The sequence below is a fragment of the Myotis yumanensis genome, unplaced genomic scaffold (assembly GCF_028538775.1).
Source record: "Myotis yumanensis isolate MYYU_CA2020_CCGP unplaced genomic scaffold, mMyoYum1.0.hap1 SCAF_2, whole genome shotgun sequence".
NCBI lineage: Eukaryota > Metazoa > Chordata > Mammalia > Chiroptera > Vespertilionidae > Myotis > Myotis yumanensis.
This window is the reverse complement of record NW_027223753.1, coordinates 152,084,457-152,099,325: the sequence shown is the minus strand read 5'-3', so window position 1 is coordinate 152,099,325 and position 14,869 is coordinate 152,084,457. Positions and strand designations below refer to the sequence as shown.

General features: G+C 40.0%; 1 protein-coding gene across 3 annotated transcripts in view; it reads left to right on the top strand.

The window, feature by feature from the left end:
• The first annotated feature begins 175 nt into the window (after positions 1-175).
• Positions 176-14,869, top strand: part of CCDC191 (coiled-coil domain containing 191) — an 84,267-nt gene continuing 69,573 nt past the window's right edge. Inside the window, exons 1-3 of one of the 3 annotated variants that reach the window (XM_070406225.1) lie at positions 176-304; positions 3,078-3,116; positions 9,494-9,635. In XM_070406225.1, the coding sequence (XP_070262326.1) occupies positions 215-304; positions 3,078-3,116; positions 9,494-9,635 (271 nt within the window). In that variant the 5' untranslated portion in view covers positions 176-214. Of the gene's footprint in view, positions 305-3,077; positions 3,117-9,493; positions 9,636-14,869 lie in introns of those variants that run through there. The other 2 variants (XM_070406227.1, XM_070406228.1) reach the window with 2 other exon arrangements.

Below are 14,869 nucleotides of genomic sequence, written 5' to 3'. Positions count from 1 at the left end.
GAAAGCCCGGACCTTGGACGGCTGCCGTTGCCACGGGTAACCGAGCTAACGCGCTCCGCCTGCGCAAAGCCTCCTGGGAGTGGTGGTTCGCCGGCGCCCCGCACCTGCCTTCCTTGCGGGCGGGGGAACTACAATTCCCAGGGAGCTGCGGTAGCGGAGTGGGCAGAGGAGTGGGTGTTTCTGCTTCGGCCAGCTCCCGGCCTGAACCTGGAAAATGCTGCTGGCGCCCCAGGAAGGGTCCTCCTCAAGGAAGAGGACGGGGCTGAGTCGCTGGAAACAATTAACAAGGAAGCTGAGTCCCAAGGTGATCCATCCCAATCGGGAGTTACGGGGCGCCGGGACCGGCTCCCAGGCCAGCCGCGTCCCCGCCCGTGCTTCCTCCCTCTTCCACCCAGAGCATCCTTACCTGGCCCGCCCCTGCCTTGACCGCCCTGGAGCCAGCGTTGCCCTGGTGAAGGGGCCCTAGGAACTCTGGGGTCTGGGTACCTTGCGGCTTTGGTGGGCAGCATCATGAAGAACTGTTTCTTGGTAGAAATTTATGTGATTTCTAGTTCATTTTCTGCTTGTTACAAACCGGAGAGTCTGGTAGTGCTCGCCCGGTTGAAGAGAATTCACGACCTCTTTCGCCTCCTACTTACTACCACCCCACAGTTTTGGAGAAATTCCCGCACATTCATTTTTATTTTTTATGTTTTGCAAATCAGGGAACTGGTCTTTATTGGCAGGGGAAGATCTTCACGTTAAGTTCTCGGCCTGATATACAAAATATCTAAAATGAATTCATAAATGCAAGTGGATACTGAATATATCAATACTTGATTCTGAATTTCTAAATTCAACCATCATTTAAAAAATAGACCCTCTTTGTATTTGTTCCCTCTTTTGATGAATTAGCATCCCATGGAAAACTAACCCCATTTTAAACTTGAAACATATGTAAATGGCATGTGCAAAGTCAGTCACAGGAGGTGTGCTTTGCACAGACTACCTTTTTAACAGCCACAAAAATAAATGCCTTAAGTGTAGGTGAGAGTACCAAAATGGAGCTGGCTTCTCAGCTTTCCGCCCCAGAGCAGTTTCACCAGCTGTTTTCACCCTTAAGTTATACTTTCTTAAAAATCTAATCTATAGACATGTGGCCTTTCTGAGGGCCCTAGGCAATTGTGCTTACAGTTTGTTCTAAATATACCAGCTAAATAACGCACTGGATATATTTCACTTGGTGAGTATCTTGTCCCAGATACTGGAGGTGCAGATTGGGGCATCAGAGAGTTGGAAACAGTCTGAGTCTATTGTAATGTACCAGTTCCATTGGATCCAAAAAAGGTTATGGATATAGATTTGATGATGAAAAGTAAAAATTTGGGACAATTTCTTAGGACTCCAAAGGAAGGATTTTTGCTGCTAGTGCTCATTGTTACTGCCTTAGAGCAGTGGTTCTCAACCTTCCTAATGCTGCGACCCTTTAATACAGTTCCTCATGTTGTGGTGACTCCCAATTTCATTGTTACAAATTGAACATAATTAAAGCATAGTGATTAATCACAAAAACAATATGTAATTATATATGTGTTTTCCGATGGTCTTAAGCGACGCCTGTGAAAGGGTCGTTCGACCCCCAAAGGGGTCGCGACCCACAGGTTGAGAACCGCTGGCCTAGAGGATGAAATGGTAAAATCACAAGAGCTCCTCAAAATTCAGTTGTGTTTTAATAGAATCAGCTCTTTGTTGCAGTAACAAAATTATTCAGCAGCACAGCTACATTAATAAGTTCTCTGTAAGGCACTTTGAAGGTGAACTGTTATGTAAGTGAAAGTATTATATCTTTTCCTCCTCCGTGTTTAGATATTCCCTTATTTATTTAAAAATCCACCTGAATTATTAGCAAAGCAAATACCTCTATTCGTTAAGTGACTATTAGGGGGAATTCTCCAAGCTTTTGAATGTTACAGAGAGTGAAGAAAGGAGGTGTATGACTTGTCTGATTAATATGTAACTGACCTTGGTAGAAATTTATGTGATTTCTACTTCATTTTCGGCTCTGTAAAACAGTACCTCAATGTACCTCCCTCCCCCAGTTCTTATTGGATCAAACAGTATCCCTACTGTACGTAAGATAAGAAGGCCTCATGCCCTAGCTGGTTTGGCTCAGTGGATAGAGCGTCAACCTGTGGACTGAAGGGTCCCGGGTTCGACTCCAGCCAAGGGCACGTACCTGGGTTGCAGGCTCCTTCCCAGCCCAGGGCCTATGCAAGAGGCAATCAATCAGTGTGTTTCTCTCACGTCAATATTTCTCTCTGTCTTTCTCTCTCTCTTCCAATCTCCATAAAAATCAATGGAAAAATATCCTCCAGTGAGGATTAAAGAAAAAATAAAAGAAAGCCTCATGCTACAGGCCACTCCCGAAAAAGAGGGCCTAGGGCAGTGATGGCAAACCTTTTGAGCTCGGTGTGTCAGCATTTTGAAAAACCCTAACTTAACTCTGGTGCCGTGTCACATATAGAAATTTTTTGATATTTGCAACCATAGTAAGACAAAGACTTATATTTTTGATATTTATTTTATATATTTAAATGCCATTTAACAAAGAAAAATCAACCAAAAAAATGAGTTCACGTGTCACCTCTGACATGCGTGTCATAGGTTCGCCATCACTGGCCTAGGGAGAAGGGCAGACCCTTCTCTAAGCAGATTTGCTTCTTTGACACTTGAATAAATCTGGCAATCAGTGTTTGGGTTTTTATAAGCAACATAATACCTAGCATTCCTCTATCTTGGCTCTTAACCCAGGAGAGCTTGGAAAATGCTCATTCCTGGGCCCTGCCCCAAACCAAGTGAATCAGAATCTGGTGGGCCTCGGCAGGAGATAAAAACATTCAGAAGATGTCCCAGAGAAGGCTCCGCGTTTCTTCTTCCTATCATCCTTCTGAGTGCTTTTGTTGCTGAAGTTTCTAATGAAACAATTTGGGGAAAGAATAAAGGACACTTCCATGTACTTTAGTCAGAAGGATAGATTAAAATGGCAAAGTTGATAATGATATTGCTATGTATTAATATTCTGTATATATTCTCCACAGCCTGCTTTTGACTCTGGCAATGTGGGACACTGGATTGAGGTAAGGATATTGCACAAATTAAGATAGAAAGAAAATTGAGAGTCAGACATAATCAGATGGAAAAGAAATACAAATAGGTCTCTATTTTGCACATGTTGTTTTTGCTCCCATGTGACTATATATGTTGCCTTAGCTCTTGAGGCAAAGAGAGGAGAGGAGAGGAGAGGAGAAGCCTTAGGAGAGGCCTTCCTCAGGTGATTGGAAAGACTGCTGTAGTTACATTAACTTACGGGACCATGCACTAGGTAAAAGCTATGTGTGCATCACAATTAAGAATCTTCTACTGACTAGAGCAATCCAAAAATGGAGTGGGCATTTTTGTAAGTGTTTTCTATCACAAGAGTTTTCAAGTGGATTCTAAATGGTCACTTAATATTAGGACTAATGAAAAATATGTTTGATTCAGTGAGGGGGTGGGGGCATTGGATTAGATAACCTCTGAGACCGGAAATGTATATATTTTTTAGTCCAACTACCATTTAAGTTGAAAATACCATTAAACCACTTGAAGTGCTTGCCTCTGAGTATCAACTTGGCAACTTGCCATACTCAGTTCATTTGTGCACCACATGGTTTAAAATCATGCGGCTTTTCCTGGGAAAATATTCTTCTACCTGGTAGCATTTTGAAGAGTTATTACTTATCTGAATTGATAGGCAATATGAGCATCAGGCCAAATGGAACCTAGGCCAGATATCATTGTTTACCATTTATTCATCCACCCAGTATTTATTAAGTGCCTACTAAGTGCTCGCCCTCTGTTTGGGGCACTAGAAATAATATAGTGCACAGGGCAAGTGCACTATATAGTGAGGGATAAACAAAGCTGTTGGGAGAATTACAGGTGTAATGGAAGCACTTGGTGAGGGGTTGCTAATATCGGTGGAGCCATTTTCCTCTTTCATGTAGTTGTTAGCCAGCTTGACTCGGTTAGATATTTATCATTCCTCTAAAATTTCTGCAGTAGCTCTTTTTCCATTATGTCCTCAAATAGCCCGTCTTGAAAAAAATCAGTAAGTCCTCATTTGGTTAGATTTTATTATTCCTCTAAAACTTCTGCAATAGCTCTTTTTCCATTATGTCCTCAAATCTCCTGTCTCGAAAAAAAAAAAAAAAACAGTGAGTCCTCATTTGACCCCTCCATCATCCTGATTGCCATACAGTTTCTTTCTTGTTTTTGTTTTGTTTTTTAATCTAACCTGTTTGGATATGTAGCCTGGACTTCTTACCATTGTATTTTTATTATCCTCTAGTGTCCACAATTATTTTACTCTGGTTTCTATTTCTTACCACTCTACAGAAATTGTCATAAATGACTTACTGACCAAATCTAATGGTCTCTTCTTTGTCCTCAAACTTTTTAATGTTAATTTCTCTGGTTATCACTTTATTATTCTAGAAATCTTTTCCTCCATTATCTTTTTTAAACACTGTTTTCTCTTGCTTCTCCTACCTCTCTGTTAACTTGTTTATCTTCTTTTCTGATTTTGCTCCCTAGTATATCACAACTGTAGGTATATCCTAAACAGTTATAACCTCTGGACCTAAGACTTCCAAATCCACTTGAGTGGACCACACGCTCAAAAACAGCTAAGACCTTGTTATGTGGAAAAGGGGGGGCGTATATGCAAAGGATGTGGAGCATGGTGAAGATTTAGCCAGGGCTTTCTTCAAAACAGAAAAGGAAGGTCAGTGTAACTACAGCACTGGGGACTTGACTGAAGCAGATTATCCTATATTTTTTTTTTTTTTTTGTGGTACCAAAAATTGATAGATCAGATTGATCCAGTCCTGAAAGTTCTCAGTGGAAAGGCAAAGGAACAAGAGATGTGAGGCTTATGTAAGAATAGAGGTCCAGTGCACGGATTTGTGCACCGGTGGGGTCCCTCAGCCTGGCCTGCAGGGATCAGGCCAAAACCAGCAGTCCGACATCCCCTGAGGGGTCCCAGATTGCGAGAGGGCACAGGCCAGGCCAAGGGACCCCACCAGTGCAGGAATCCGTGGTCTGGGCCTCTAGTATACATATAAAATCTTGGGTTAATCTCTTCCCGCTTTTTCCCCTCCCCCCTTCCCTCTGAGATTCATCAGTCTGTTCCATGTTTCCATGCCTGTATGTTGAGTGTCTGCCTCTGGTGGTCAGTGCGCATCATAGCTACCAGTTGAATGGTTGAATTGTCGGACACTTAGCATATTAGCCAAATTATACACACACACACTAGAGGCCCGGTGCATGACATTTGTGCACTGGGGATGGGGGCTCCGTCAACCCAGCCTGCGCCCTCTCTCTGTGGGCCTAAGCCAGCAGGCAGACATCCCCCAAGGGGTCCTCATGCTGCTGCGGAGGCAGGAGAGACTCCCACCACCACCAATGCGCTCACCAGCCATGAGCCCGGTTTCTGACTGAGCGGCGCTCCCCCTGTGGGAGTGCACTGACCACCAGGGGGCAGCTCCTGCATGGAGCATCTCTGCCCCCTGGTGGTCAGTGCATGTCATGGTTACCAGTTGTTCTGCCATTTGGTAGATTTACATATTAGGGTTTTATTATATAGGATAGTAGCTAAATATTCACACGGAGTAGGAAAAGAAGGGAACCTTTTAAAGGACTCATGGGTTGAGGGAAAGAGGAGGCATATGGTGACTGGAGGACTTGGTTAGATGCAACACCAATGTTATGGAGTAGGGGAGTGAGAGAGAGACATGGATAGGAGGTGGATGTTGGAGAGGAGGTTATCATCATTTGGTTTGACCAACGGAAAATTCTGTATGACATGGTTCAGGATGACCAGTCAATGGGTTGCTGAAGTGCAATGAAAGGGAAAGCTGTTGGAATACAGAAGATCAAGCAAACCTTGAGGCTGGGAAATGTGTGGGTCTTCCTCGGGGATGTTGAAGTCACTTAGAATCAGACAGGTGTGGTAGAACTATTAAGTCTTGGGATAGCTCACCCAAAATGCAACTGTCTACTACAGTTTACAATTCATCTTCATCCTGATTTGTTAGACTAACTCATCTTCTTACTCCAGTACATTCTGCTACTTTGAGCTTTTCAAACATTTTCATCGTGTCAGTTCTTCAATCTTGAACCTTCATGATTCTACATGCCATCAGATGAAACTCTAAATCAAGACTGGCATTTAATGCCCTCTATCAGTCTACCTCTAACAACCCGTTTACTGATATTCTGTGTGACTCCCTGTCAGGCTAATTTCCTTTCCCTCCAGCAGATAAGACTTTCTTTGCTTTGATTCATGTTGATCCCCATCCTGGGATACCCCTCCTCTTTGAGAGACTAATTCAGATCCTTCCCTTAAAGATCAGCTTGAGATGCCCCTCTCAGTAAACAACTCCCCCCTCACCTCAACCACCTAATCTCCTCTTCTCATACTCTTCTTTGGAATTATTTTGACACTCATACACACATTTGCTTGTATACAGAGTGATTAAAAAAGAAGTGGGTACTTTCGAAAATATATTACTCCCAAAACTATTATATATGAACATGAAGTTTGCACATTCAAGAAACTCATGTTTGTACTTCCCAGCCTTGAGGAAATGTAGGAGTGCCTTGTAGCTGCTGTTTCTGCTATCGATGGTGATTTCTACAGAGTCTAGCATGGACAATAGCATTAATGTGCCATGGCATATCAGGAGCACATACAGGCATGCTCCACTTTCTTGTGCTCTTCTTTATTGCACTTCACAATTAGTACGATTTCATCAACATTGAGGCAAGACCCTTTACCAGCAAAAGGATTATGACTTGATGAAGGCTCAGGTGATGGTTAGCATTTTTTAGCAATAATGTATTTTTTAGACATAATACTATTGCATACTTAATAGACTACAGTATAGTATAAATATAAATTTTTTTAAAAATATGTTTTTATTTATTTCAGAGAGGAAGGGAGAGGCAGAGAGGGATAGAAACATCAATGATGAGAATCATTGATTGGCTGCTTCCTGCACACCCCCTACTGGGGATTGAGGCTGAAACCTGTGCAAGTGCTGTGACAGGCAATTGAACTGTCACCTTCTGGTTCATAGGTGGATGCTCAACCACAGAGCCACGCTGGCTGGTCTAAACATAACTTTTATATGCACTGGGAAACCCCACAATTTGTGGGACTTTATTGCAATACTCACTTTATTACTAGTGGTTTGGAATCAAATTCACAATATCTCCAAGATATGTCTGTATTGAAAATGTTTAAGATCATGGAAATAACTGAGATACTTCCTTTATAATCTATATGCTTATCTATAACATAGTAATAAACTTTGGAAGGTATTTATGGTTTTTGTTCAGTCACCCTGTATTGCTTTAGAATTGTTTTTGAGTTATTGCATACATGTTATATGAAACAAACCAAGAAACAGTGAACTCTTTCAGAACAGAAGACTTTAGTTTTGTTTTTCCCTTCATGGTCACTATAGAGCTCGTAACAGAGCTACCATCCAATAAACTAGTTTAAAGAATAAGTTGTTCAATTAACACAATGTTTATTTCATTAAAATATAATTTAAGATGGACCTCTCCTGTCTCTTATATGTTTATTTTGAAAATACTTGGTAAGGATATAATATTTTAAAACAAGGAAATATAGACATTATTTCTAATCCTTAGTATCTTCTAGTGCTTGTGCCTAGTCATATGAATATCTGGGGGAGAGCAGTCAACAGAGTGGGGAAGTTCAGTGTAAAGGTCCTAAGCTGGGAACATGCTTGCATATTTGAGGAGGAATGAACAAGGAGGTCAGTGTGGCTGAAGTAGAGGGAGCAATGGGAGAAGTAGCAGAGGAGGGTTTGGAGAACTCACAAAGGGCCTGGCGGTGCAGGACCATAACACACATTATAAGGACTTAGACTTTTATTCTGAGTTGCATGAAATAGGGACCCGTGGAGTTTTAACATGAACTGCACTCAAACTAATGGTTTTGAGTGGAGTTCTAACATGTTATACCTTTCATTTTGAAGGGATCTCTCTGGTGGGAGACTATTATAGAAAACTTGTCAGGAAATTGTGGTGCCTTTCAAGATAATAGCAGTAGAGATGACATGAAGGGGTCAGATCCTGGATACATTTTGAAAATAGATTTCCTGATATACTGTATCTGGAGAGAGAGAAAGAGAGAGAGAGAGAGAGAGAGAGAGAGAGAGAGAGAGAGATTCAAAAGCTTTTTTAGGAATTGAAAGAAAGGAGTTGTCACTACCTAAGTTACAAGACTGGGAACACAACAGGCATGGAGAAAAGCTGGTTTGTAGGGAGGGGGAAAACAGGGGTTTGATTGTAAAGTTAGTTCATTTATAATGTGCAGGTAAGCCAAAGTGCCAAGAAAGTTTGTCCACCACTGCCAATTCCTCCCCAAACCCCTGAATTTGGCCAACTTTTTACTAGATTCTTACTGTTGCGTTAAAATATCCTGAAGACTAAAGTTCAGTGACCGTGTATCCCAATTTTGTTGCATCTATAATTTGCCTCTACGGTGGCAGGTTCCTTACAGAGTAGTAATTTGAGGAAGTATAGCTGCTCTGCCTCTAGCTCACATTCATATGCAAATCTTAAAAGCATGGAAACTAATAAAATATTTATATATATATATTTTCAAATATATTTTATTGATATTTTACAGAGAGGAAGGGAGAGGAATAGAGAGTTAGAAACATCGATGAGAGAGAAACATCCATCAGCAGCCTCCTGCACACCCCCTACTGGGGATGTGCCTACAACCAAGGTACATGCCCTTGACTGGAATCGAACCTGGGACCCTTCAGTCCTCAGGCCGATGCTCTATCCACTGAGCCAAACTGGTTAGGGCAAAATATTATATTTTTATTTTAAGAATATTCAAGTGTCAGCATCCCATAACTAATGCTCTAAACCAGTGGTTCTCAACCTTCCTAATGCCGCAACCCTTTAATATAGTTCATGTTGTGGTGACCCCCAATTTCATTGTTACAAATTGAACATAATTAAAGCATAGTGATTAATCACAAAAACAATATGTAATTATATATGTGTTTTCCGATGGTCTTAGGCGACCCCTGTGAAAGGGTCATTTGACCCCCAAAGGGGTTGCGACCCACAGGTTGAGAACCGCTGCAAACAAAAGTTACCTAAAGTTTACATAACATTTTGTTCAAATGTATATATTGTGAACACCTGTTAAAACTTGGTAAAATACTATAATTTCATGTTTATTGAGAAAGTATTTGAGGAGGGTGTTTAAGCCTCACAGTTCATTCAAAAATGGGAAAATGAAATTATTTTAGTAGCTGGTTAAAAAAACAAAAAACAGATTCTTGAGGACTAGAAAGAAATTTTCTAACTCTGAACAAAGTTGTCATCCTATTGAATTTCTTTTTCTGTTACATTAAAGAGAGTGGAGAAAGCCTCAGAATTTGGAATTTCAAAATCATTTTCAGCTGGAAATTCAGATTTATCCAGAAGTCTTTGGGGCCAAATGATAGATTTGGAAACATCTGAGCAAATAGAGGATCATGATGAAATCTATGCAGAAGGTAAGATAATTCAATTTTTTGCTGTGAAATTAACAACTCTTTGGAGTACATCTTATTAAAGCATAACCTATAATGAATTTCAGAGTTCAGGAAGAAAGCTTTTCTTTCTCTTGTCTTTAATTTTTGCTTATTTTACTGCCCAGAAGCTAATTTACATATTTGTTATCCACCCATCAGTCACTTAGGTGTCTTGGTTATCAGATAGATCATCACGGTATCACAGGGCTTATGTTCAGGTAACCTTTATGTTACTTAATAATGGCCCCAAAGTGCAAGAGTAGTGATGCTGGCAATTCAGATATGCCAAAGAAGCCGTAAGTGTTTCTTTTAAATGAAAAGGTAAGTGTAGAACAATAAGATATTTTGAGAGAGAAAGAGAGAGAGAGAAAGAGAGAGAGAGAGAGAAAGAGTCCACATAACTTTTATCACAGTACATTGTTATAACTGTTCTATTATTAGTTATTGTTAATCTCGTATTGTGCCTAATTTATAAAGTAAACTTTATGATAGGTATGTATGTATAGGAAAAACATTACACATAGTGTGGTGGGCTGTTTCTGTTTCCCGCGACCCGCACGGGAAAACGACAGGTTCTTGAGCGGAGGAGCTGGGGATTAAGAAATTAAAGAAAGACCAAGATGCAGAAATAGATTTTAAGCTGGGGCCAGGTGGGCACCATCCTCTCTGATGGAGAGGCGGCAAAAACCGCCTGAGACACACAGCAGGTTTATTTCAAAGGCCTAGATTTACATATCTAGTTCCGCCCCTGCCTGATTAACATGTCCAGCCTTATTGGGGAAGCATGTTCCCAGGGCGTGGCTGCCTATGCTCTGAGTTCAGCTGACAATAAGAAGAAAATGCCTAGGTGCCTCCCAGGCGGCCCTCTACATCTCCCCCGTTTTTGTTTTTTAAGCTACTATAATAAAAGTAAAATTTTAAACGTTAATAGTAGGGCTCTAGAATTAAAACAATTGCAAACAATGCAAATGCAAAAACTAAACTACATACATGTTATCATTTTCAAAATTTGAACGTTAAGAACAAAACTGGCTATTAAATAATAACAAAACAATGCCAATGCAAAACAACAATATGAGAAATCAGAACTATAAACATATTAACATTTTTGCTACTAAATGAATAAAAAGGTCTCTTTTGCTGCTGGTGTATATTTACTCAGAGTCCTTGGACTTGGCCGCGCAAGACTTTGCAGAAGACTGGCAGCTAACAGATGCTAGCATGAGCAGGAACATGGTTGAAGAAGTAGCTTCAACTTCTTGCTTTTCCACAATCTGTTGCGCTTCAGTCGTTAACTTCTTCAGATGACTCCATATTGGCACAACAGTCCCTTGCGTCTTTCAGTTTTCTTCTTCTTCCCCTTTGCTGTCATTAGGGTAGTACTTAGTCCTTTTGAGTGAATGGACACAGGAGCTTGTCTGAGTCCATTGTGGTGACGGATGTAACGCTCTGGCACCCGAATTGGCTGCATTGCTCCTTCTTCCTTGCTCTTGGTCCTGGGCAACCTGCAGCAATGCACAGGTGCTGACTGCTATCATGACAGGGCGTCTTCACCATCTCCATCTCTGAACTGTCTCTCCTGTCTTTGTGGCTGGAGCAATCTGGTCAGTCGGGATCTGTTGTTGCAGGAATCCACATGGTCTTGAAGCTGTTCTCTGAAAGTATACAAACATATTCTCGACCAAAGGTTAAAGGAAAAACCTTACTTGGGGTCCTTTCTTTAAAATGATCTTCTCCTGGCTTTCCCTGACATGTGTTTTTTCTGGGTGTCTCGCTGTTAGCATTAAATGAAAAATTTTATCTAAACGTAATTTAGTTATAGGATTTTTTCTTTACATGGTATTTTTCCACTATCCCCCCTTATTATTTAATTATAAGGAGGTCTTTTGGAAAATTTACAATGCAGTCTAGATAACTTTAAATTCCAACTTTTTGCACAAAAATATGACTGTTTTAGGTTCATAGCATGTTAAGCAATTTAATCACGAAATGAAAATTTTGGTTAATACCTTTTGAATAATTAATTATTTCAAATTAGCCAAATTTAATTTGAAAACTTGACAACTATTTTATTGTCAAATTTAATATTTTAACAATAATCTTAATTTGCACTGTGAATATTAATTGAAAGGATCACTTTACGTCCTTGAGGAGGCTTAAGCATTCCTCTTGGGCTAGATTTAAATTTAGAGTCTGTTAACTAAGCCTTCGTTTTAATGGGTACCATTTTCAGCTGGACCAAGTCTCTTCTGTAATTTGGTTCCTGATCTGGGCTGGGCATGGGAAGCAAGAAGCAGCCATGGGGACAGGAGACCTTCCTCAGAAGGGGCGAGTGTTCAAGCCCCTGCACCATTGGGGGGGGGGGGGGAGGATCTGTGCCCCACCTCCGTTGAACCCCAAGTTTTCTACTGGCCCCCCGACTGTGCCTGTCTTAGGTCGCCCCACCCTGTGGGGTCTTACCCGTCTTTGACTACTAGCCGTACTCTCTGGGCCAAGTAGGGTGATGTGAGGTTCAGTTCTGTCTCCTTGTTAACCTATGTCCCTCTGGCCTCCATGCCCAGCAATTGCCTTTGGATCCCCCCTTGCCTGCTGGCGGGCCCCGGCATTGATCGTAGGGAACCCAGGTTTCTTCTCCAGAGAGAGCCCAGCTTACGCCATTGGGCAAGAGACAGATCCATGGTACTAGCTTTTCATGATCTCAGTTCGAACGGAGAGCTCAGATAACAGCTGTAGACAATTGGAATCCTCTTGGCAAAAAAAAGGTCAAGAGAGGTCAATACATCATGCTTAAGTGCCTTCCCAGGAGGGAATAAATACTTTTATGTCCTTAAATATTAAATTGCTGCCAAACATTTAAAGAATTAATTTGTAAGTTTGTTTGGGATAAATGCACAATATACCGTTGTAAAGCATCAAAATTATTAATGAAACTTGTAGAATAATACCATGTAAGAATATTCTTTGCTCTAGGTCATGACAATTCAATTTTAAACTCAAGGTTTGGAATGAGGAACCTAGTTTTCAAAAAAAAAAAAGAAATTTACAGAAGCAGAGACAGTATGCTATCTAAATTACAGTTCGGGGTAAACACATTATCTAGAGTCCTTGGGTAACCCAGGTTACCCAAGGCATGTTATCTAAATTACAGTTTTGGGTCTCCAAAACACGGAGCCGACATGTTAACTGGAGCCCTCTGACCTTGGGATAGTCGTGCTGTCCCTCCCAGGTAAAGGAAAAATGTGCCTTTTACTAGGATTCAATTGCTTACAAGGATAGTAATTTAAGTAAGTATTTTTTTTAAAAAAAGGCAAAGCAAGTAAATCTAGTATTTAGTATACTTCTGATTCACAAGGGGCAAACGCTGCCCCACCTCCAGCCTAATTTTAAAATGCAGCAGCAAGGAGCTTTTGTTATTTCAAATTATATCTTAAAATTCCACAGTTGTATTTTAAGAAATATTAAACAAAATAACTTGTTTTGCCCTTTCTCAGAGGCAAAAACTTAAAATATATATTTATTAATTTTTATTTGATAAAGCTTTCCATGTGATTTTAAGTATATTAAATTTGGTTAAATTAAAAAATCCTTTGAAAAGAGAGAATAAACTTTTGAAAACATTTCAGGATCCGTGAAATTTCTTAGTCATTCCTTGGTTATAGTTTTGAAATCCAACTTGAAAGACCATGAAATAAACATGTATATATGATTTAAAAATTATATACTTTTTATAATTATTAAGAGATATTAATTAAATTTAAACTGGTTTTAAAATTTCGGTTGGGATCACAGAAATTGGATTACTGCTGTCAGTCCCTTTTAAATACTTTGACATAAGCTATTTAACTTTTGTTTAGGGAGGGAACATATAACCTTTAATTGTCCTTAGTTTAAGGAAAGTAGGGTTTTCTAGATTTAAGAGATTAGAAAAATGACTTAGCCTTTTAAAGGAATACGAGCTTTATTGTCGGCCCTTATAAAGCCAACTGCTTAAAACATTGGTCTATCATATCACTTAAATTATATTAAGACTGTGATTGCTAACTTTATTAAGCATTAAAAATATCTTCTTAAAAATAGTATTAAATAAATCTGAGAGGCAAGCATACTTTATGCCTCATTCGCATTTTTGTAGTAAAACACAGCCTTAAAGCTCCACCCCTGAAATCCCAGCCTGCCTCAGTGAGCAGACACTCCTTCTGTGATTGACTAAATCAGAGGGAGGGGCCTTTGCTGTTTCTAGATGGCGGCCCCCAGGGGAGCGGCAGGCCATGTGGCTGACATGGCGGCTGCCAAGTCACGGAGCCCAAAATAGTGGCTGTCTACACTGTTCTTTGACAGAGCAAACCAACATCCCTAAAAGATAGATGACCAACATTATATTGTAGACAAACAGAAATCTCATTAGCTGTTTACACCCTTTATAATTATCTTAAAGAATATCAATCAAATTTAAACTGGTTTTTGTATTAAAAAAATTTTCAGTTGAGATCATAAAATTCTCTTTTTTAAATCAGACCAAGAAGTAACATATTTTGAATTTCTAATTATTTATGAGAAAACACATTTTATTTTTTCAAAAACAATTATACTTCAGATATTTAATTAATTTCTCCCGACTCAGTTTGCACTTTAAACTTTCAGAGCTTTCAAGTCAAATATTAGCAGTTCTTTGATTAACTACACTTTTATATTTTTAAGAATAAATATTAAAATCTAATAATTAGCTTTAAACCGTGTTTTTTCTGCCCGGGGAAACTGAGAAGCAAACTTGGAGGTATTAAAAAATGACTACTGGTGGAAAGCTGATTTCAAAGGAGCCACCCTTTGGCCGCTTCACCTTTTCTGGGAAGGTCGGCTAGCAAAAGGTGTAGCCATTGAAATGCAAAGTTAGCATTCCTAAAGATGGCTGCTAAATTTCAAAATGGTCACAATTTTCCTGCTGGGGAAGTCAAGAAGCGAATCCATAGCTATTCACATGTAAACTTGACTATCAACTTCCTGGTGGTACTTGCCTCAGGGCTGGAAATTTCTAAAGAGCTATTTTAAATCGCCTTGGGAAACCAGCCTGTATTTCTTTCTTAGGTTCATCTCCGCCATTTTTAAGGCCAAAACAGTCTTGGGTTTTTATTCTGTACACAGCAAAAGGTCAAGTTCAGCTCAAAACTATGTGCACTTGTTTTTAAACTGGCCTTTTCCCTTTACATGTGCACAGAAAT